The sequence below is a fragment of the Pteropus alecto genome, unplaced genomic scaffold, assembly GCF_000325575.1.
Source record: "Pteropus alecto unplaced genomic scaffold, ASM32557v1 scaffold76, whole genome shotgun sequence".
In the NCBI taxonomy this organism is placed as follows: Eukaryota; Metazoa; Chordata; class Mammalia; order Chiroptera; family Pteropodidae; genus Pteropus; species Pteropus alecto.
In genome coordinates this window covers 11,293,246-11,315,464 of record NW_006443138.1, presented here as the reverse complement: position 1 = coordinate 11,315,464, position 22,219 = coordinate 11,293,246, and the positions used below count along the sequence as shown (strand labels likewise).

General features: G+C 34.8%; 2 protein-coding genes across 4 annotated transcripts in view; one reads left to right on the top strand and one right to left on the bottom strand.

The window, feature by feature from the left end:
* Nucleotides 1-41: 41 nt before the first annotated feature.
* Nucleotides 42-11,969, top strand: KRR1 (KRR1, small subunit processome component homolog). Of its 3 annotated transcripts, XM_025040951.1 has the most exons (11): nt 106-191; nt 810-858; nt 2,881-3,053; nt 4,544-4,678; nt 4,882-5,007; nt 5,100-5,183; nt 6,210-6,266; nt 7,388-7,558; nt 9,599-9,676; nt 9,785-9,878; nt 11,618-11,969. In XM_025040951.1, the coding sequence occupies exons 1-11, from the start codon at nt 183-185 to the stop codon at nt 11,755-11,757; spliced, it is 1,116 nt and encodes a 371-aa protein (XP_024896719.1). In that variant the 5' UTR covers nt 106-182; the 3' UTR covers nt 11,758-11,969. The 3 variants fall into 3 exon arrangements, with proteins under 3 accessions (XP_006923827.1, XP_024896720.1, XP_024896719.1); XM_006923765.3 differs by lacking the exon at nt 810-858 and having other exon boundaries at nt 42-191; XM_025040952.1 differs by lacking the exons at nt 810-858; nt 5,100-5,183 and having other exon boundaries at nt 42-191.
* A 722-nt stretch (nt 11,970-12,691) lies between these two features.
* Nucleotides 12,692-22,219, bottom strand: part of GLIPR1 (GLI pathogenesis related 1) — a 17,431-nt gene continuing 7,903 nt past the window's right edge. Inside the window, exons 3-6 of the mRNA XM_006923764.3 lie at nt 20,804-20,919; nt 15,778-15,863; nt 12,971-12,997; nt 12,692-12,867 (exon numbers count right to left, since the gene is read on the bottom strand). Coding sequence (XP_006923826.1) covers nt 12,737-12,867; nt 12,971-12,997; nt 15,778-15,863; nt 20,804-20,919 — 360 coding nt within the window. The 3' untranslated portion in view covers nt 12,692-12,736. The remainder of the gene's footprint in view (nt 12,868-12,970; nt 12,998-15,777; nt 15,864-20,803; nt 20,920-22,219) is intronic.

Genomic DNA, 22,219 nt, shown 5'->3' with positions numbered 1-22,219 from the left:
GCGCAGATGTCGTCTGAGTCGGCAGAACTCATTTTGAGTATAGGGACTCTAGCCGGAAGAGTTTAAGAACAGTTCCACTTCCGGTAACCCAGGAAGCGAATTGAAGATGGCGTCCTCCCCAGTTAACGAGCCGACCAGAGCGCCTGGGAAAAGTGAACTTCGTAACCAGAAGCCGAAGCCGGATGACCGAGGTAAGGTGTGAGAACTGAAGCTTGGCTTTGGATGTTGAGTTGCAGTTGTTTTCTTTCGCTTGCTGGGAACGTGTGAGGACGCATTGAGATCGTTCTCTAAAGTTGAGTGCCTATAGTTGTTGGCGTTTGGGGGTATTGACTGGACCTGCGAAACCTCTGGCCGATATGGTGTTGGCCACGTGTTGCTAACTAATCGCTTCTGCTAGAGGCCCCCCAAAGTGAAAATGTTGCGGAATTCGTCTTCCATAAAATGGTGAGAACTAAGAAATTGCAGAGGGTACTGCCGGACCTTAGACTCGCGGCGAAGACTGGAAGTTGTTGATAAAATGAGGGATGCAGTAGGAGTAGGAGGTCGTTATGTATTTGCGTAAACGCTGATAATGAAGAAGTGAGACAGACGATAATGGAGGAGTGATAATGAAGAAGTGAGACAGACGATAATGCACGACATCTGGCGTGTCCTGAACGCTAGTTTGTCAGTGAAGAAATTTTGAGACGTTTATCACTATTCCTGTTTGTCAGATTGCTAAAATATCAGATGACATAGCTCCTACTCATTAGACTGCCTTGCTTTTAAATCGTTTTGCTTTATAGTCAGGTTTTACCCATTTTCTTTAGTATGAATGCGGGAAGAGACGAGCCCAGGGCCTGAGCAACCATCCTTATTGTAAGTGTTAAAAATCTTTGAACTCGTCATTCCATAGGCATTAGAAAGGTATTAAAGATGTTTTGTTGTTTTTAATTATGAATGTACCTAGCAGAGTACGGTATATGTACAGCTTAAAGAAAAAAATGTGATAAAGGAGCACTCAGACCATTGAGCAGAATAAAGTATTACCATACCGCAAAACCTTCCTGCAAGCACGGCTCATCATATTTTTTCTTTGTGAGACATGAAGTAACTGTTCAAAATCGTGTTGATCACTCTGTTCTTTTATCACCTATGCACAAAATGATTTAATTTTGCCTGGTTTTGAATTATATACGAATGAAAGGATTTTAGGCTTTCTTCTCTGTCTTGCTTCTTAGGCTTAACTTTGTTTTAACAATCTGGGCAATACTCGAAGCTGGTTTATTTTCTTCGCTACTATATGATGTTCCCTTGTATGAACATACACTAATTTACATTTTCATTCTACCATCGGTAGACATTTGGACAGTTTTCATTGTTTGCTATTATAAACAATGCTGCTCTAATCATCTTTGCACATATCTCCTGGTTTACTTGTTCAAGAGTTCTCTAGGTTTTGTACATGAGACTAGAATCCTTGAAGTGCAGAATATGTGCAGGTGATGCTAAATCTTTCCCAAAAGTTTTGTGCCAGTTTACACTCCCACTAGTAGTGGATGAGAGTTCTCATTGCTCTACATACACACTAACACGGCATTATCTAAATTTTGAATTTCTGTCATTTTGGTAAGTATAAAATAGTATCTAGTTGGGAATAATGAACTTTATTACTAGCGAGGTTGCACATCTTTTCATATGTTTTTGGGCTGTTTGCACTTCCTCTGTTGTGAACTGCCTGTGTATTTTTCACCAATTTTTTTTTTTCCCCATAGCCATTGAAGTGTTTAAATTGGGTAAGGATTTGGTCAGATGTGTATATTAAGTAATGACAGTTGTAGATCTTGAGGTTGTTGAGAAGTGAATGTTATATGAAGACTAGCTAATTCTCTGTGATTTGAACCAGAAATAGCAGTATGGATGTGAGTATAAGAAACAGCATGTTTACATGACTGGGGTGGCTAATATAGATTGTGAAGACCAGCTTCTCAGACTTTAGAATCTCCTGATGAGATTGTTAAAACAGATTCTTGGGCCTCATCCCTGAAATTCAGATTCAGTAGGTCTGGGGTGGAGGTCAAGAATTGCATTTCTAACACACTTGGAGCTTATGCCGATGGTGCAGGGCTATGCGTCATACTTTGAGTAGTATTGTTTTAAAGTATAGCTGTTGGATTTAAGAGGTTCATAAAATCCAGGACCAGGAGTTTTGATAAACAATGTGAGAGATAAGCTATGGCCTTTCAGAGGCATTTTGATTTAATGAGAGGAGACCTTTGTGTACCCTTACGCCACTCACTTTTTTGGACTGATAGTCTTATAAAATGAGAAATATAGTACTGGTTCGTCCCACCTTTAATAGTTGTCATGAAGAGTATACAGAAATAAGGAACATGAAAATTTTGGAAAGCCTAAAACCCTTACCAGTGATTATTAACTGAAAGTGTACACCAGAATATCAACTTTTAAAAGTTTTACATGCATGCACACACATGCAAATATATACATATATACACATATTCAGGCTTCACCAGTAAAATCAGAAAATATTTAAAAGTCTTATAAACAAAGTGGTATTTGAATCTTCAACTCTAACATAGCATATTGTAATAAAAGTTTCTTGAGTACCCACTATCTGTCAGGCATATGCTAATTAGTGTGGATCCAAGAAGGGCAGCTTAAGGAACTTTGTCGTAGGAAGAGACTGAACTCTTTACAGTTCATTTGAATACAGTGTGTTGATGATAATGATAGAGGGCTGTTCTTTGACTGTTGAATAATCTGAAAGGCATAAGAAGAAATGCAAGGAGAATATTGGGAAGCTTGTAAGTGTATGCGTATAAATGTTCAGAAAGTGTCCAAAAGTAGGTTAAAATCTGATGCGTAAATTTTTTCCTGTAGATGAATCAGAACTCCTCACTGTTCCTGATGGTTGGAAGGAACCAGCTTTTTCTAAAGAGGACAATCCCAGAGGACTCTTGGAGGAGAGCAGTTTTGCAACTTTGTTCCCAAAATATAGAGAGGCTTACTTGAAAGAGTGCTGGCCCTTGGTACAGAAAGCCTTGAATGAACATGTATGCATATTTTTTCTATATTTCTTTGAGATTTTGCTCTTGCTTATACTCTCACTTTTAAGTAAGTATATGTGTGCTGGTGGATTTTTTTTAAAGATGCTGGCCTAACTGGTAAATTTTGTTCTTTTGGTATTTTAAACAGCCTAGATAAGCTTTATTCTTGTAATCCATTTGTCTCTAGTTGTGTAATAGATTACTTTGAAAAATTTACATACGTTTAAAATTGTAAAGATTTCATGCACTGTCTGAAACTCATCTGTGAACTTCAAGTTTTAGGATGCCTACTGTGTGCTATGGTGGTTGCCATGTACCTGTACAGTTTGAGTTGAGGCATATTTCTGTCTAATTGCTTGATTTTTATTTTAAATGGAAGATGTGGATGTGCCAACTTTCTCCTATTTGTTGCTGCTGCCATGCACCTAGAACAGTGTATTTTTGTTTTTCAAACTGTGGGTTGAAATCCATTAATGGATCCAGAAGTTGTGAGTATAATGAGTCTTTAAAAAATGAATGTATCATATGTAGTAAGGATCATTTTACGAAGCTTTTGGTTCATTTATATGTGTGTATATATTTATATATGTACTAAGTTGTGATATAAAATATATTTCTTGAACCGTGGGACTGCTCTGTAATCGTTTGTGCCCATTGGGTATGAGGGTGGCTCAGCAAACTGCAAGCAGTATTTTACTGCTGTCTACATCTGAGATTGGACTCTTTTTTTTTTTTTTTTTGTAAACTCTTAGAGACTCAACCTTCTGTTGAATATTTCTTCATTTACTATGTTGAAATATTTTTCAGAATATGCTCGCAAGTCAGAAACTAGCATGTTTATTTACTTTGTTGAAATCTGGTTCTTACTATTGAGAGTTGATGCGTAATTATCGCTTCTTTCTGAACCTATGATCATTTATTTTTACTTTATACTTAGAAAATACATACCAGCCTGAAAAAACTTGAAAGGAAAAGCCCATGTTCACCCTAAGGAACAAATGTTGGATTAGAGTTGAGCCCACGTATCTTTATATATTTTTTTACCTTAGCTAAGTCTTAAGTAAGGCCTTATTTGGATTGGATTAGAGTTGAGCCCACGTATCTTTATATATTTTTTTACCTTAGCTAAGTCTTAAGTCAGGCCTTATTTGGATTGATATAATCTTTATCCCAACTATCTATCTATCTATCGATCTATCTATCTATCTATAGATAGCTATTTTAAACTAGAGATAATCTTTATCCCAGTAAGTAAAAAGTTTTTTAAAGTCAAGTAAGTATAAATGGTTTCAGTTGCCTAAGTTTCTGTATTCTTTGAAGTATGAAAATAATCAAGAATTTTTTATATTAACTACCTACCTTCTTCAGGGAGGGAGTTGATAGAATTTTAGAGAGAGCTTAATTCACAGTAATTAATAGATTAGAATAGGCTCTATAATTATCTAAAATTAAATTCATTTTTAGACAACTGCTTGTTTGCTCTTTACTTCTTCTAGCATGTTAATGCAACGCTGGACCTGATCGAGGGCAGCATGACTGTTTGTACAACAAAGAAGACTTTTGATCCTTATATCATCATTAGGGCCAGAGACCTAATAAAACTATTAGCAAGGAGTGTTTCATTTGAACAGGTAAATTTAGAGTTACTGAGATTTTGCTTTATTTGTGCTAGCATTCAAGACAACATATAACATTGCACCCGTCCATCCCTGCCTGCCTCCCTTTCTTCCTCCCTACATAGAATTTTCATTATTGTGCTTAGATGTCAGTGTGGGCTTTGAAAAATATATTTGTAACAAATATTGATGAGCTATTTTCTTTATTTTTTCAAAAGGCAGTACGAATTCTTCAGGATGATGTTGCATGTGACATCATTAAAATAGGTTCTTTAGTAAGAAATAAAGAAAGATTTGTAAAAAGAAGACAGCGTCTTATTGGTCCCAAAGGATCTACATTGAAGGTAATTTTATCAGTAGAAAGCTTGAGTATCCTCCTCCATCATTAATCGTTCATATTTCAACTGAATTTCAACTTATTGTTCTTTTAATATAGGCATTGGAACTCTTAACAAACTGTTATATTATGGTTCAGGGAAACACAGTTTCAGCCATTGGACCTTTTAGTGGCTTAAAAGAGGTGAGAACTTAAGTATCTTCAGTTAATTTTCAGCCGAGAACAAGTTAAATAATTTGATTATAACATAATAGTTTATTGGATAATATATTGTTTAATAATTATTGTATTTTTTTAGAATGTGCTTTCTTTGATTTCCCATTAGCAAATACTTTGTATTTCATTTGGAATTTGAGAGAATCAGCTCTTGAGCTCTAACGTACTATACCAACTTTTGACAATTACAGAGACATCTATTTCTCAGAAAGTTTGAAAACCATCACTCCATTCACTACAAATTTTAAATGGGTATTCAAGCTCTTAGTCTGTAGCATGTATGAAAAACATGATGTAGGAGAATTGACAGATCTTGTTATTTGCAGTAACATATACAGCCAGTAGAGGTCAGACTTTGAAAGCTTCTTTTCCTTTAAGATCCATTTTCTTTAGTTGGAATTTATGTAATGTTTACTTAATGTTTTCATGAACATTTTATTTAACTTGCAAAATGTTATGAGAAAATCTGTGTTATCTCTTTTTGATGCTGCTGTTGTCTGGATCTGGCTGTGAAGTCTTGCTTCCTTTCCAAGGACTTTAATAGTAACTCTGTTGGACCTCATTCTTGTGAATTATCCGTTCTGTTCTCATGCAGCAATGATAACTTAAATATATTGAATACTTTATAGTTTTATAGAGTCAAAATATATTATCTTACTTAATTCTTACAACAGACTCTTGAGGTATTTTCATTTCCATATTACAAATGAGGAAGCTGGAACAGGAAAATTGTTACCTTCCAGAGTGTCGTACTAGTTGTATGTGTCACATTTTCATAGTACAATTGAGAAACTTCATTGTACCCAAAGGAGGTTGACTGTTATTGAAAGATCTAGCAACCACTAAGAGCAGTTGAAAGAACTATTATATTCATTTGGTAGCCATTGCCTGGTTCATAGGATATTGTTGTAATATATTAACAGCCTTCTACCTTCTAGCTAGTTCATTAAAATCTTTATAAGTGACTAATTTATTTTTCTTTGCAAATTTCAGGTTCGAAAAGTAGTCCTAGATACCATGAAGAATATTCATCCAATTTATAATATTAAAGTGAGTATTAATTATATATTGCTTTAACAGTGGTTGTCAGACCTCTTTTAGCTAAAGAAAGTTTTCTTGAAATTATATTTTTTATGATAGTCTAGTATAGAAAACAGATAAAGCCAGAGCTATTTTGGGTAAATTAGAAGCAGAATTCAGTCCACTCAGCGCTCAGTCCTGTTGTTACTTCCTTGGATGCCTAGGTCTTTGTGGAGCCCAGTATTGATGGGGTCACTCTAATGTATTATATAGTTCTAATACAAGGAAAGCTTCATAGAATTTGTCATAGATCATATCAATCCAGGTTTTTTTTTTTTTTTTTTAGATTATGAGTCTATGTACTATGTTAAAAGATGTGATCTTTTAGAATCTTACCTTTTTCTGTTAAAGCCTGGAATATTTCAAATTGCATTAAAATCTTTATTTTATGGAATTTAACACTCAAATTGTTTAGTGTTAGCCTTTTGAGAGAGACCTGTTACTTCCCTGTGTACACAAGTTTCATGATTATACTTGGAAATGTAACCATGGTATAATGTGCTATTTTATGGATGGGTATTTGTTGAGCAGTCCACTTGAACTTGATGAAGTTAAGTCGAAGAAGTTTGACTTATATTGGGACATTAAAGATAAAGAGAGGTAGTCGTGTATCTGATGCCCGGTTTGCATCCTCTGATGTTTCAATGTCTATAAAATTCAAATGGAATGGGGGAAATGTGAGAATATTGGTTTTATCTGATCATGAGAAAGTTTGCTTTTTTTTCTCCTGTGATATTTCGGTTGCTACTGAAAGTCTCCTGTTTGCAGGGAACATTATTAAGAACTGTCTCTGCTGTTATTAACTTTTTTTCAATGAAATAATGGTTGAAAAGCTGAATTAGTCTAATTTTCATCTCAATTTATTTTAACAGTTCTGCATTTCTTAATCTAAATTTCTAATGATTTTCTGATGCTTGGTTAAGTATGCATGTTTAAGATTACATTTTTAATGGAATTAGTTTAATTCTACCAGAAGAACTACTTCTGTTAATTTTATTATTTATAAGAACAACATTTGTAATGTGTTAATTTGACAAATGTATGACTTTTACAATTAAAAATTTTTACATTCATACATTGCATGACTAAAGACCTTAATGATTAAACGAGAGTTGGCAAAAGATTCTGAATTAAGATCACAAAGTTGGGAAAGATTTTTGCCACAGTTCAAGCACAAAAATGTGAATAAACGCAAGGAACCGAAGAAAAAAACTGTTAAGAAAGAATATACACCATTCCCACCACCACAGCCAGAAAGTCAGGTTAGTATTAAATGCTGACTTTCGTTACATGAGGGGAAAACTGTTATCGGTTTTGTTATTTGAGGAGAAAGCTGTTATAATCGGTTTTGTCAGAAATTTTATTGAGGAAATTTAGGTATTGTGTGGATGTGTGTGTGTGTTTGTGTACGTGTGTAGAGTTATAAAAAACTGAAAGTAAGTGTAAATAGGCTTATTTTGAGCTAAGTGCATGGAGATAGTGGGGGGTTTCACATTGTGAGCGTAAACTATGTCAAGATGGTTGGTGTTGCTCGTGTTTCTGTAGCCACTGTAAATGTTCTGTGGATAAAATATTCAACAATTTAGCCCACAAGTATCTCTACTCTGCTTTAGCATCATTCCTGTAACCATGAGCTACATGACTACTCCAGTTTTAAAATCTTAAATTCTAAAAACTATCCTTTTTTTTCTAAGTTATGAATTCCTCTCATTTTGTCAACTGTCTTCGGGCTTTATTTCCTTTCCAAAATTTCCTTTTCTCTCTTGCCCATCATTGTTTTCTTTCATGCTCTCTTTTCCTTCAATCACACCTGTCCAGCAAACTTTAAAACTTGGATCAGTCATAAAACTTGACTTCTTTCCCATAATGTGGCTACCAAACATAGGTGGAAAAAGTCTTCTCTTTGGATTATATCCACTATAAATTTATGTTTTCAACCCCAGATAGGTCCTCAGTGTTGTCTGACAGTTCTGTATACCCTCTTCATTCTCTAGCAGATAACGTTGCATTTTATTTTACTGAAGTATTCGAGACCTTCAGGCAAGAACTCTCAGCTTCCTCTTCCTTCACCTCCATTTTTTTTTTCCATCTGTATCAATCCTTTCTTTACCTGTTCTTTTAATTCTGTCTTTACCTATCTCCTGAGGGATCTTGCTTTATTATTTCTTCCCTTATTATTCTTCCCTTTCTGCTCGTTCTTTGTTTTCAGCATGTAAACCTATCCCTTCCTGGATACTGTCTTGTCTTCTACACAGCCCTGTGTGTGGAGTTTTTCAGGGAAGGTTTGAGGAAAAGTCAAAGGGAAAAAAAGTTAATGATCATCATGGTGAGAAAACAATGGAAGTGTTAGATCATGAGGTCAACTCTAGAAAGGAAAGAAATTGAAGCCAGAAACAAACTGATAGTTGGGGGAAAGTGGAGTGATGCAGTTACTAAAACATGCTTCCATAACTCTGCTATACTTATAATGTCCCATACCTGTAATAAGTAATTGTCTTATCTTTCTCCTCTACAACTGTAAGCTTCTTGAAACAGTGATGCTTCAATTGGCTCATTCTGTCACTTGTTTGCTAATTAATTAATCCGTGCATGCCTCAGTTTACTCATGCATAAAATAGAGATAATAACAGCTATCTCAAAGAATTGTTATTGACAAGTAAATGAATTAGTAATTGTAAAGAGCTTACAACTGTAAAGAGTTTAGAATATTGCCTTAGATATAACAATGCTATGTAAGTGCAAGATAGGTCAGTTATCAGTGTTCACTATATATTGAATGAGTGAGCTGTAGCTCTCTCTAATAAGTATTTCCTTAGTCAGCAAGTCCTGACAATTCTTGCTTTTCATTTTGCATGCCACTACTTTTATTCTAGGCTTTTATCTCTTCTCTATTCTTCTGTACCTTATAAAATGCTGCTTTAGTCTCTTCACTCTTCTCAAAAACTTTAGTCATTTATAAATCATATCCTACCTCCTTCACTAGGTATTCAGGTTTCTTCAAGCTTCCTCAAAATTGTCTTTCCATTTTCCTCTTAAACTTTCCTGAATCATTGACCATTCACCCCACTTAAAGCAGTCTGTTGTGTATTTCATGAACAGATCACCTATTTTCTTACCTCCATGCTTCTGTACCTGTATTCCCTTCAGCCTAATGTACATTTCTCCTTTTTTTTGTTGCTCCCTTTATAAATTAACCATAGATTTTTGACCCCATTGTCTTTACCTCAAGGATATTGTGGCTTTCTTAGGAAATGACTCATCAGCATTATTTCTTATGTGATTGTAAATACTTATTTCAACAGACTGATAAAGAATTGGCTAGTGGTGAATACTTTTTGAAGGCAAGTCAAAAGAAGCGACAGAAAATGGAAGCAATAAAGGTAACACTCTGTGTCTAGCTCACAATGTTAATAGCAAAATTCATAGAAACTTGAATTTTTATTTAACTATAACTTGTTTTACTAATGTATTTTTTATTAATAATGTAGGCCAAACAAGCAGAAGTTCTCAGTAAGAGACAAGAGGAAAGAAAGAAAGCTTTTATTCCACCTAAAGAAAAACCAGCTGTGAAACCTAGGGAAGGTAATGTTTGTTTTCCAACTCTTCATAAAATATAAAAGTTAGTTATATAAAAAGTAAACCCATAGCGAATATATCTTAATCTCTTTGAGTGTTAACTAAAGAAATATCTTCCATCAGTTTTCTTAACATTTCATTAATCACTAATCCTAGGGACAGGAGACACCTGAGGTAGTTTACAACTTACTAGTTTATAATTTATTGTTCTAAATACATATTCATTACATTTTATTTGGTAAAACCTAATGCCTTTGTAAGAGTATCCGAGACTGATAGTCTTCTCCTGTCCGGACCTCTGGTTGTGCTTGGGAAAGACTCTTTGTTTTGAAAGATATAAACCAGAGCAGTGACTCCTATAAAAATAAAGGTAAAGCCGTGAGATCCCTAAACTCTGCTCGTATGTCTCTTAAAAAGAGCTTATCAGAAGTTGTGCTTTTCTTGTCTTTGCTTATGTGATCTAAGGCTTAAAGTTTGATCTCTTATCACCTTGAGCTAAAGGACACCAACAAAATAGGAAGGTTCAGGGTCTGTTAAACAGATCCTCAGGGGAAACACTCTTGTGTCTTGTCTTCTCCAGTCCTAGCCTCATTTTGATTCATCCTTTCCTCGTTTTACATTTTCTTTTCCTCTAGTAACATTTGTATTACTCCTAAAGTAACTCTACAAAGTGCCCAGTAGCACAGTGAGGGTAGGGGTATCAGTGGCAGCATTGCACATGACCTGTTGGTCAAAACCAGATACAGCATTACTATTTTAGTATCTTATATTACATCAGTGTTAACAGCTATAAAAATACTATATTCTGTGTAGATCATTGGCTATGTAAAAGTTAAAAATGTCATAAACATTATATTTCCAGTCTGTAAAGTCAATTACGTACTTTGAAGGTAGTTCAATAGTAGTTTAATCTCAGTGTATTAGGGTTAAGAAGATAGCTATTCTGCTATAGTGGAGGCTTCACATCTTTGCTCCTAAAGTTGCTGGGTAGTTCGTAAGATGACATTTCATCTTGTGATTCTTTTATACTCTGAATACTGTTCTTTAAATGGTAAGAACAAGTTGTGTGTTTTCACTGCTTCATTTCTCTATTTTGTGGAAGCTTTTGGCATTGATTGGATGGTTGAGTTCTTTTAGAAGGACCTCTAAATACTTTAAGATTACTATTTTTATTACCAGAATCTTGTTAAATTCTACTTATTCATTGAACTAATATTTGAAAACTTTTAAGTTTGCATGTGGTATTAGATGAAGTAGATTTTGACCTATAACTTCATGATTACTTAATGTTATTGAAGCTAGAAGGGCTACAAGTGATAGTTTTCATGAAATGCAATTTTAAATTATTTTAACATGCAAGATGGAAAATTGGCCTATTAATGAGTGCTCTAAAGTTCCAAAATATGGAAAGATTATGAGTAAAAATAATCTAATCTCAAGTATAATTAATGGGAAATGTAATTTTGGTATAGTTGAATTCAGTAATTGGTTCATAGAGTTAAACTAATGCCATTTTCATGTATACTTTCACTAACGTAATTTTAAAGTACTTTATTTTATGGTTTTTTTTTTCTCTTAAAGGAATTTCTAACTTTTCTTTAAGCACATGGAAGGTGTTTTATATTTTATAACATGACCTTCCATTTATACCAGTATTCTGAAGTTATTGTTCTAAATACATATTCTTTACATTTTATTTGGTAAAACCTAAAGAATTACATATATTGTGTTTTTAATTTGTCTAGCTTCTACTGAAACTAAAATTGACGTGGCTGCCATCAAGGAAAAAATTAAGAAAGCAAAGAATAAGAAACTGGGAGCTCTTACAGCTGAAGAAGTTAAGCTTAAAATGGAAGTAGATGAAAAGAAAAAGAAGAAAAAGTAACATTCAAAAAAAAAAAAAAAAAAACGAAAACCAGTAACCCTGAACTAGAACTTATTGAGCTATCTCCTTTTGTAAAGGATTTTGAGATATTAGGGCATTAGTTGCCTTATATGTAAGAAGTATACTCTGATTACTTTTTTCTGAGTTTGTTTTCTTCTTTTAGTGTTTATGTATGCAGCCATTCTTTATAAATATAAATTATATTCTCCATGTGTTTTTTTGAAAAATTTTATACTAGAGAGTGATATATATGTCTTTGTATACATTGCAAATCTGTTCCAGGGAGGTTTTATCTAAACATGATTTTAGGAGTAATTCCTTAGATTGTTTATATAAACATTTTAAGATGTGGCTATTGTAATTTTTCATCAAATCTAATGTCTGTGCTCTCTTTATTGATAGCAAGTACACCTTTAGGCTTATTCCTTTTTGTATGCTCATTTTATGTTCTGTTCCAAAATTAAACAACCCATAAGCAAAAAAAAAGCAAGGCCTTTTAAATCAAATCTCTTCATTCTGTTCTGGGTCTGGAAAAGTGATAAACCAGGAAGACATCAAATTGCAAGAGAGTAGAGGAAAAGCAGATTACTTAGAGTTGAATCAGCATGCAACATGTTATGTAGAAATGTTTTTACTAATGAGGGCTAGTGGAGTGATTTAGAATCACCTAAATCTATCACACTCTTCACGGATTTAGAAGCTGAGGCACCTAGGACGAGGTTACTTACTGAAAATCACAGCTTTGGCAGCCTGAAAACAATGCTCATTCATAGAAAAGTGGAAAGTAAAGGTGAGTTTATCCTATAGAGTCAGGAAGTTAAACAGTTTCTTCTTTTGATTATAACTTTATTGCGGCAATATGTTTTTCTGAAATGTTTTAAAATTAGAAATCACTCAATTTTTATTAAAAAAGAATTATATATGAATGAGTTTCTCAATTTTTTCCTGTATTTTATTAGTCCCAAAGAACTAAATGAGGCTATTTGTGCTTGACTAAAATTGTAATAATAGCAGTCAGTATTAGAATTGGCGGACTAACAGTGAGGAAGAGAGATAAATATCTATTGCGTGTCGATATCGGCCAGTCTGGATACACAATAGAGTAGTAACCTGTGAAACAAACATACAATATCCTCTTAAACGCTGTTTCTCATAATGCAGTAACATAATTCACAAAAATTTTAATGAAACAATTTAAGATTTATATACATACGTGTGACTTTGTCTCGCTGTGGGTTACCTGTAAAGTCAGAAGAAAAAAATTTAAAAAGTAGGTATTGGTGAAGTTCTTATTTTTAAAAGTCAAGTGTCTTTAACCATTAACTTACTTTGGCCTTATTGCAGTGATTTTCAAAGGTTAATTCAAGATAGTTTTGTGCTAATTGCACTAAATATTTTTAAATTAACTTTTTATGTAAATTTTATATATATATAAACTTTTTATGTACCAGTACCATGAATGGAAAATCATTTTATATACCATAACTAGCAGATAATAAATACAATTAAATTTTAAAAAATTAGGATTTTAAAATAATCAGAGTGAGCAATTTATTAAAATATTTTCCTAAAAATAAGTTCTTTCCTTAGAAAAATGAACTATTTATGATCAGGCAGTAATAAAGAGACAGTGGCCTCTTTTTCATCTATTCCAGTATATCATTAAATTATCAGTAGTAGGGCATTTGGCAATAATAAAGTCATAATTATGCCTCTTTTTTCACTGAGCTTTATTCAGAATATGACATTCAGAGCACTAGAAAGAAAACTCCACATCTGCCTTAGCCTTCTTGATACTTATTTTTATTAAATAGATGCCTTTTCCACACCAGTTCTCCAGATGCTATTGTATTACTGTGGTAGAACCCAAGGAGCTGACGTTCTGGTTACTTGCAAGCATCCCTGATCATCATACCTGTCACTGGACTTTGTCTATGGTGAATTACCATGAAGCTGTTGCTCTTTTGACTTTTCTTGGTGGCAGTTATACCCAGTGAAATCAAGAATGGTTATCTTAAATATAATTTATAAATGTTAAATATTAAACATGAATATTGGAACAAGTGTACCCATGCATTGGCTAAAATCATCTTATGTACCATCAGTATAGTCAGCACGTTTTGTAAAACCATCTGGATTTATTGAACCTAACAGCAGTGTCTAGATGACCATAAAGGAATTTTTCCTCCAGTATTTGCAATAATTTGTCAAAGATGAAAAATGTTAAATAAAATCATTTATCCTCTTACCCTTACCACCATGCAACTTAGTATGTTTTCCCTTGAACTTTCTTAAGAGCTCAGGGGCTTTTTATTATTGGACTATAGCTTTAGTTCTCTGAATTTTTTTCCCACAAGATTAGAGACTATCTCAAGCCGGATCTCCAATATCAAAACCTTAAACTCCAGCAATTCTGTTGTTATCATTGTGTTGTTGTTACTAATTATCTAGATTTTTAAAAGGAAGGAATTTTTTATTTCTAGGAAACATGCACTCTATTAGTGTTTATTTGCCAGCCAGAGTAGGCAGCTTAGATATAAAGGTGAATTAAGCATACTTCCTACTGTTTGAAATTGAGAGTCCAGTGGGTAAGACAGACAACTAAGCAATGGCAACAATCAAATTTAAATAATTTTAAATGTCTGTTTTCATCACTGATGTTAAAGAAGCATCATGAGAAGTGTTCATGGGCATAAAAACATCACCTAAAAGTTTAGGCCACCAAGACACCAAGAGTAAACTCTAGACTTGAGATTACAGGGAAGATGAGTTTGAGGATAATATATACTATTGAGTGTTATTGTATACCAGGTCCATGTTCTAAATATAAATATATATAAATAATTTCTTTGAACTGTTTCACCAAACCTGTGAAGAGGTACCATCATCTGCATTTTATTATTTAGGAAATAGGTCCTGATACTCGCCTAAGGTCAGAATGGTGGAACTGGAAATTGATGGGGCATGTTGTTTCTAAAATCTATGGTTTTAACTCCTAGGTTGTACTGCCTAACTTAGGGGGGAAATGTGCTTTGTAGTGTTGTAGCAACATGAAAAATTCAGTTAATGCTGTTCTGAGAAGAGATTCCTTGTTCTTTGGCTACATGTTGCTAAGTCCTCTTAACAAAACGTAATGAGTGAAATAAAGAATGGTTGAACTGGGAGAGAGCTGGTCAAGACAGTTGCTGTACTTGTAGTAAGAGAAGAGCTCAGTGTTTACAAATCAGGAAGAAGGGAACAAGCAATTTAAAATAATTTTATAATTTTAGACTTGGACCTTAGAAAACATGTAAGTACTGGAACACTTTTGCCAGACAAAATTTATGCAGTTAAATTTGGTCCATTTTATCCTGCCTCTGCTTTAAGCACCCTACTCACCCCTGGACCCCTGAGGAGTTCAGTTGGTTCCTGATGTGGACACAAAAGTAAAACCGTTGAGATGAAAAAGAATGTGTCCAGAAAAGGAACCATAAATAAACTCTTGGCCAATTATGTATTAATATCTCTAAATTACAAAGCAGAATTTTGCTAGAAAGTTTAGTAAAACATCCTTGAAGTTATCTTCATTGGCCTTCTACACTGTTCCTCATTAAATTGTTTTGCTAATTAAAAGTGCTGGGTTGTAGCTTTGTTTCATTTATTTAGTCCTACAGATGAAAATGTAAGCTTTGAATGCCTTGGACAGGTACTGTCACAAAATTCAAAATTCTGTTCTTTTGGATATCTTTGTTATGCAAATTTTCGATCTTGCTGAAATTAGCAAATCTTGGTCTACAGTTTCCAACACCATAGTCATTTTTTTTTGTACTGATTAGCGCTAAATAAAAAGGATATTATTCACTTCCTTAAATTTATCTTCAACATTTATTCCTTGGACAATAAGCCATTGGTTTGATTGCTACCTGATGCTAGCTTCACTGAAAATAGCTATTAGGATAAAACATGCTTGCATTCTTAACCGTAGAAAGTTACAGTAGTTCCAAACATATAGTATTATTGGAGATTGGTTCTTTTACTCACTGCAGAGATTGTCCAAACAACTGTCATTTGGGTGGCAAGCACTGCAAGTGGATCCTTTTTTATATGGCCAAGTTGGGTAATTTCCTCTATAAAATAGAAGAAAATTGTCCGTTAGGAGAGAGATTTTTGTTGTTGCTGTTTTGCAATTGCAATTTACTGTGAATCCTTGACTAAATCCATAGGATGGAAGTCCACAGATTCAGAGTGTTAGTAAGAGAAGTGGAGAGAGGGAAGCGGAAATGGAAGCCTGTTAATATTTAGAGTTCATTCGGTGTGCCTTTGTCTATTAACCTATGTCTTAATCCACATAACCTCATTTAATTCTTAAGGCATTGCTGGGAGAAGTTATTTTTATTTGTTTTGTAGACAAGGAAACTATAAAGCTCTAAGAAATTAAATACTATGCCCAAAATCACAATATATGTCACAATATGTACTAGAATGAAACCTAGATTTGGCTGGCTCCAGGGTAATGCTCCCTCTGCTTACTGTCTGGCCTATATAATTACTGCCATCCAAAAACTTATCTATCTTAGAAAAGGTGTCCTGACCCACATTTACTCTTCTCAGGCTAAGCCTCTATAGTTTTTATTGGATAGAAGGCATTTGGCTGGGTAAGTGCCTAACAAAAGAAATAGAAGAGATACGGAGGAATTTCTAAAGTGTAATTTGTTTTCACATAAAAGACGCGATATAAAAGATAAAATCACTAAATACTCCTTCTGTGCTAGGCACTGTTCTTAAGTATAAATGAATTTTCACACTATCCTTGTGAAGAAAATGCAGTTATTTATCCCTATTATAGCTACAGGCTGAGGCACAGTATAAGTAACTGACCAAAGTCACAGATTAAAAAATGAAATAATACCCAACATTTTATGTTGCCGTAAATATCTTCAGAGTAGTAGTGATGAGAAGCTGTGTATCTATTTCAGTGAACCCGCCATTTTACTAATCCTTTTTGGAACTCTACTTTTGGAAAGGAGTTAATTTTTTCGCCATGGTACCTTTTGGCAGCCTGGTAGAACCTATGGACTCTTCCTGAAAATTGTTTTAAAATGCGTAAAATGAAGTTCATAGGATTATAAAGGAAACTTATTAAATTGATTATCAAAATGATAAAAATATTTGTGATGTAGTAATATGTGCTTATTAAGTATTAGATACTATCTAGCAGACAACCTAAATTTCAAAGTAGTCATGACTAAAACTATTTTGTGACAATCTGCAGCCACTAGAAGGTGGTATGAAAATATTCGTGATATTTACAAAGATACAGTAGTGCTGATACAAAGTCAAATGATGCTATGACCGGAGTGTTACTTTTCATTCATAATGAAATGTTATTTTCAATAGAGGTTAGTGAAAATAAAGATGTTACTTTTTCCTAATCCAAGTTCATGAGTTTAGCTAATATATTTAACTCTAAAGTTAAGAACTCGCCCTTTAGAAATATTAACAACTCATTTCCAAACCAAAATATATGTTCTAATCTCATTTGTCTCCAAATTAATTTAGTTTGTTTCAGAAATTAAATTTAACCCCGTGCTTACCCTACATCAAGGAAAATAGTCAAAGGAATGTAGTAAAGATTACAATAACAATCACAAAAGATGTCCAAAATGGACATAATGGTCATTGGAATATCTGTCGTTGTTAAAAAGCACTTAACCACTGGTTAAGTTCTAGAATGTTTTTAATAAAATCACTTATGCTACTTCGTAGTTTAATTGTGTATCCCAAACTGTAAAGAAGAGAGAAAAATTGCTACTCCAAAAACAAGCTAAAAGCAAGGCAGTTGTGAGTTCTAGGGAAGCAGCAGAAGTCATCTTGGGGGAAGCATGCTAATGGAAAAGCCTGAATGTCTAGATGAGAGTGATTAAGACAAAGGGACCTAAAACCTGCTGTCCAATAAAGAGGCAGTTTTAGATTTCCTCTGGTAGCCTGAGAGAGAAAGGATTGGGGCCCTGGGGTTCAGGGGAAGAGAAAAGACAGCTCTTCAAAGAAAAAAAAATAGGAGAAAGGGTCCCCAAGGCAGGGGTGGCCAATATATATTAGGTACTGTAAAGACATTTCCACTCCTGTGTTATAATTCTGTCTTCCACTAATCCACTCTGAGCAAAGGTCTGTTACACAGGATAGCCCTGCTCAGTGGGTCCAAGGGGAATGAAGGAGAGAGTTGTGTCTGGAAAAATATAAATCAGACCTGAAGCAGACAGGAGGAGAGGGGTCAAAACCATACTGGGCAATGGAAATGAGCTGAGGGCATGACTCCGGAGCTGGAATACAGGTGACTGGAGAATCAAGCACACCACATCCCATTCTGAAAGAATCTCAGAAGTTTTGGGGAGGATACTGGACTTAGAATTACGTACAATGGGATCCTATAATGTTTTGAATATAGAAGAAAAGCTCAGAAGAAAGTGAGGACATTCCTAGTTGGTCTCTGTGCTTCCCCACTTATGTCCTCCAGTCCATCCTCCATTCTTCATGCAGAATTGTCTCCACATTTAAAGCAGGCCTTCTCACTCCCTCTTGTGATGTGAAAAAAGCAAAATCTGCCAAGGCCTAGAAGGCCCTGCAAGATCCGAGCTGCCTCTTTCTCCCCAGTTTCATCTCATGCAGCAGCCCAAGTACTCTGTTGTTCTGACTATTGAATTCTTCCCATGGGAGCTTTGCAGTTGTTTTCTCCACAAGACATCTGTTCCTGAAGTTATTCACATGTCTTGTTCTTTCTCATTCTCTATGCCTAAGCCTAAATATAACACAGAAAGCTCTTCCTTGATCATTTTAGCTCAGATAAGGACCCTACCTACTGATTGTGCCACAATATTTATATCACTTTTATTACTCATCATAATTATTTACTTTTTTATTGCCTATCTGCCTCATAAATATAAATTCCATAAGGGCAGGGACTGTATTTGGCTTGTTCTCCTTTGAAGCTGAGTAAACAAATACTTGTTGAATAATTGAATGTATGAATGCATTTATTTATATGAATAAATGAATGTTACTCAGTCCTTTTAGAAACACTATATCAGGTTATAAGTTTTAAAACTTAGTATTGTTTATAACTCTGAAAGCAAGGTGACTCTAAACCAGGAGAATTCACATTTGTACCTCTTTATCATAACAGTAATAATTACGAATATGTCTCAAATAATCACCATTGCCAGGCATTGCATATATTTATTGTTTTACATAGTTTTCTCATGTAATTTTCATAGCTACTCAATAAATATGTGCTATTACTATCCTGATCCTTTAAGGAGGAAACAGAGTCAGAGGTTAAGTAACTTGTCTGAGGTTACACAGTAAGTGAACCAAGATAGTAGGTCTCAAGAGCCTATATTTTAACCATTAAGCTATATATGTCATGAAAATTAACCACTGATTGACTTACGGTTTTGGCTAGTTTTTCCTGAGTTTCCCTTATTTTCTGACTCTGAGGTTTTAAGTCAAAGTTGTTATTTTCTGAATGACACTTGGTTTTAGTCTCTTAACTTCCATACCCACAGTCAGACTATCAAACATCTCTTCTGCATATTACTACAGGTAAAGAGAGAGGTTTCTTCTAATAAGTCTTTAGGAATGCTGAAGAGTGGTAAAATCCAAATGAAATTCAAGGGCAACAAAGAAAAAATTGATATATATATTTATACATATGAAAATTGTTATGTATATGACAAAGGGCTAAAAGCTTCAAAATATTTACAACTACAATAAAGCATTAAGAAAACCATACTAGTAGAAAAAGGAGTAGATCATATGATTCACAAAAGAAGAAATTTAATTTGGCAATCAGGTGAAAAAGATTTATAATCACTAGTAATCAAAGAAATGCAAAAGAAAACAGGAAATACCACTTTCTATCAAATTAGCACTGAGAAATTATAATATCCAGCACTGATGAGGAGTTATAAATTGATATGATAGTGGAGGATAATTTGGCACTATGTATTTTAAAAAACTTAAAAATGATCACACCTTTTACTTAGTATACCATTTCTAGGAATAGTAGGGAAACAGATGTGACCAAAGACTTATATTCAAGGTTGTTCATCATAGATTTAAAAAAGAAAAATAGGGAACAATCTAAATTCTTCAGTAGGATAGCTGTTGTGTGACCATCAAGAGCACAGACTCAGGAGCCAAACAGCCCAGATCACAGTCCACCACGACCTTCACTAACTGGGCAACCTTGGGCGGGCTGCTCACTCTGTCAGTGCCTCAGCCTTCTCATCTAAAACAGGGGTATTAACGGGACCTATCTCACAGGCTTTTTGTGAAGATGAAATGAGTTAATGTATGTGAAGCACTTAGAGCAGCGCTTAGTACATAGTAAGCACAAAAGCATTCTCTCTGTTTTATAATTATTGACATCACGCTTAAAATTTTAATGATATGGAAAGTGCTCATGGTATAATTTTAAGTAAAAAATAGTGTGTTTCCACTATGATCCCAGTTTTTAAAATATGTGTATGATGCATATATATATGCCACACATATATATATGTTTAAAGGAAATTGGGGGAGATGTCATATGTCTTCCCTGTTTTCCAAATGGAGAAAAACTGTATCCATTTCAAAAACTAAACTGTCAAAGTGAATAAGTTATAAAAATTGAGGAATTCAGAGTTATTACTGTTTTGAAAATGGTGTAAAATTTGCCAGGTTTTTAATAAACCAATAAATATGAGGTAACATCAATCCTCCCATTTTGTGGTGTTATTACCATATCCAATTAATCTATGTCACTGAAAACAGTTTTGCTACTTTAAACATGTATTTGTGTGTGTGTTTATGTAGTACTTATAAAAGGTGTACACACACACACATACACACACAAACACATACAAAGAAAAATGTACCACAATGTTAAAAGAATAAGATCTCTGGGCAGAGAAATTAAGGATAATATTAATTTTCTTTTCTACACTTTATTTAGAGTTTCTGCAAGGAAGATAAATACTTCTAAAATAGATATTTAAAAATTTAGAAAGAGGTCGATTTGGGCACTTACGCTGGTCCATAGTTGCATATAAAATGTGCTACATTGGTAAGAGATGTATAGCCAACAGAAACTCTTTGACAGAATTGTACTGCGCAGCCAACTTTGTAGCTATCTGCCCAAACAACCTGAAAGAAAATATGGATTTTTAACAAGAGAAAGATATAAAATGAACATTTGAGTATGATTAGGCTTCATAAACATGGTTAGGTAGAACAATTACCACCAAGGAATTTTTAGGGACTCATAATTCAGTGGAAACAAGACTTGTGAATTGTTATTAATGGTGTGTGTGTCTCTGTGTGAAATAAACACATAAAGAATAACAGAGGGGGAAAAAAAGAATAATAGCATTTGAGATCTTGTTCCCAGGTTATGCCCATCGGTTTGGCTCAAATAAATTCTTATAAAAAGTCTCAAAAAAAAAGAAGATAATTTTTGACAGTGCAACGAAGAAATAAAACAGGGTCACATGATAGAGAGTGACTGATGGGGAAGTGGAAGCGGCTTTAACTTGGGTGTTCAGAGAAGATGTCTCTGGAGATGAAGGATTTAAGCTGAGATCTGATTGATGAGGAAGCAGCACTTAGGATGACTATGCAGGAGAGCTGTATGATGGAGGAAGAGCATTCCATGCAGAGGGAGCACTCAGGGGCAAAGGCCCTGAGATGTGAGTGGCAGAAAGAAGGCGAAAAGAGCTGGGATCCAGTGGGTGGGGGAGGATCAGAAGCAATGATGCTGAGCAGTTGCCTTCAGAGGCAGAGGAGCAGGTCCCTGGGAATCTTGTAGGTAAGTGAATGATAGGCTCTTTTTTGCATCTTAGGAAGATTAGTTGGGTTGTTATAAAGTAAAAGGACTGAGAGAGCAAGGGTAAAGGGCCGGGGGGTGGAGGGGGGAGGGCATTTGGGAGGCAGTCTCAGTGGTACAAGAAAGAAGAAAGAGGTCTGTCGGGAGCCTTAAGCCTGCACCCGAAGATAATAACCACATCCTGTTGTCAAGAACAAACTCTGCTAGCTGTAACCTTTGGATAGCCACGGCACTGTGAAGCACCCGTCATTTCCCGTGTCCTTGTTCCCCATTCCGCCACCTGTAGAGCGGGAGCCTGCAACTGCTGGCACAGCCCATCTGTTTCTGACTAGCCAAGTAGAAATCACCTCATCTGGTGGACGCCAATGAGCTTGTAACGAATACTCTCTTCCCTGATCAGTCCCGCCCCTACCCTCTCCACTTGAGTGTATAAATATAACCGCTTGAAAATAAAGTTTTGAGGCTTGATCAGAACACTGTCTTGCCTCCATTCTTTTCTCCCGCCCATGTTTTCTTCAAGGTACGGTCCTCCTCGGGTTCTACGCAATAACTAGGTCCTGCAGGTCGGGACAGAGGTCACATTTGGATGATGGTAGGAGAGTTTCTAAGAACTGATAAAGC

Excerpts from the sequence above, each read along its gene's own strand:
- KRR1 (XM_006923765.3), top strand. The coding sequence starts at position 107 with ATGGCGTCCTCCCCAGTTAACGAGCCGACCAGAGCGCCTGGGAAAAGT. Across the intron at positions 6,267-7,387 it reads ATCCAATTTATAATATTAAA|ACCTTAATGATTAAACGAGA; the intron begins GTGAGTATTAAT and ends GCATGACTAAAG. Across the intron at positions 9,677-9,784 it reads AGAAAATGGAAGCAATAAAG|GCCAAACAAGCAGAAGTTCT; the intron begins GTAACACTCTGT and ends TTAATAATGTAG.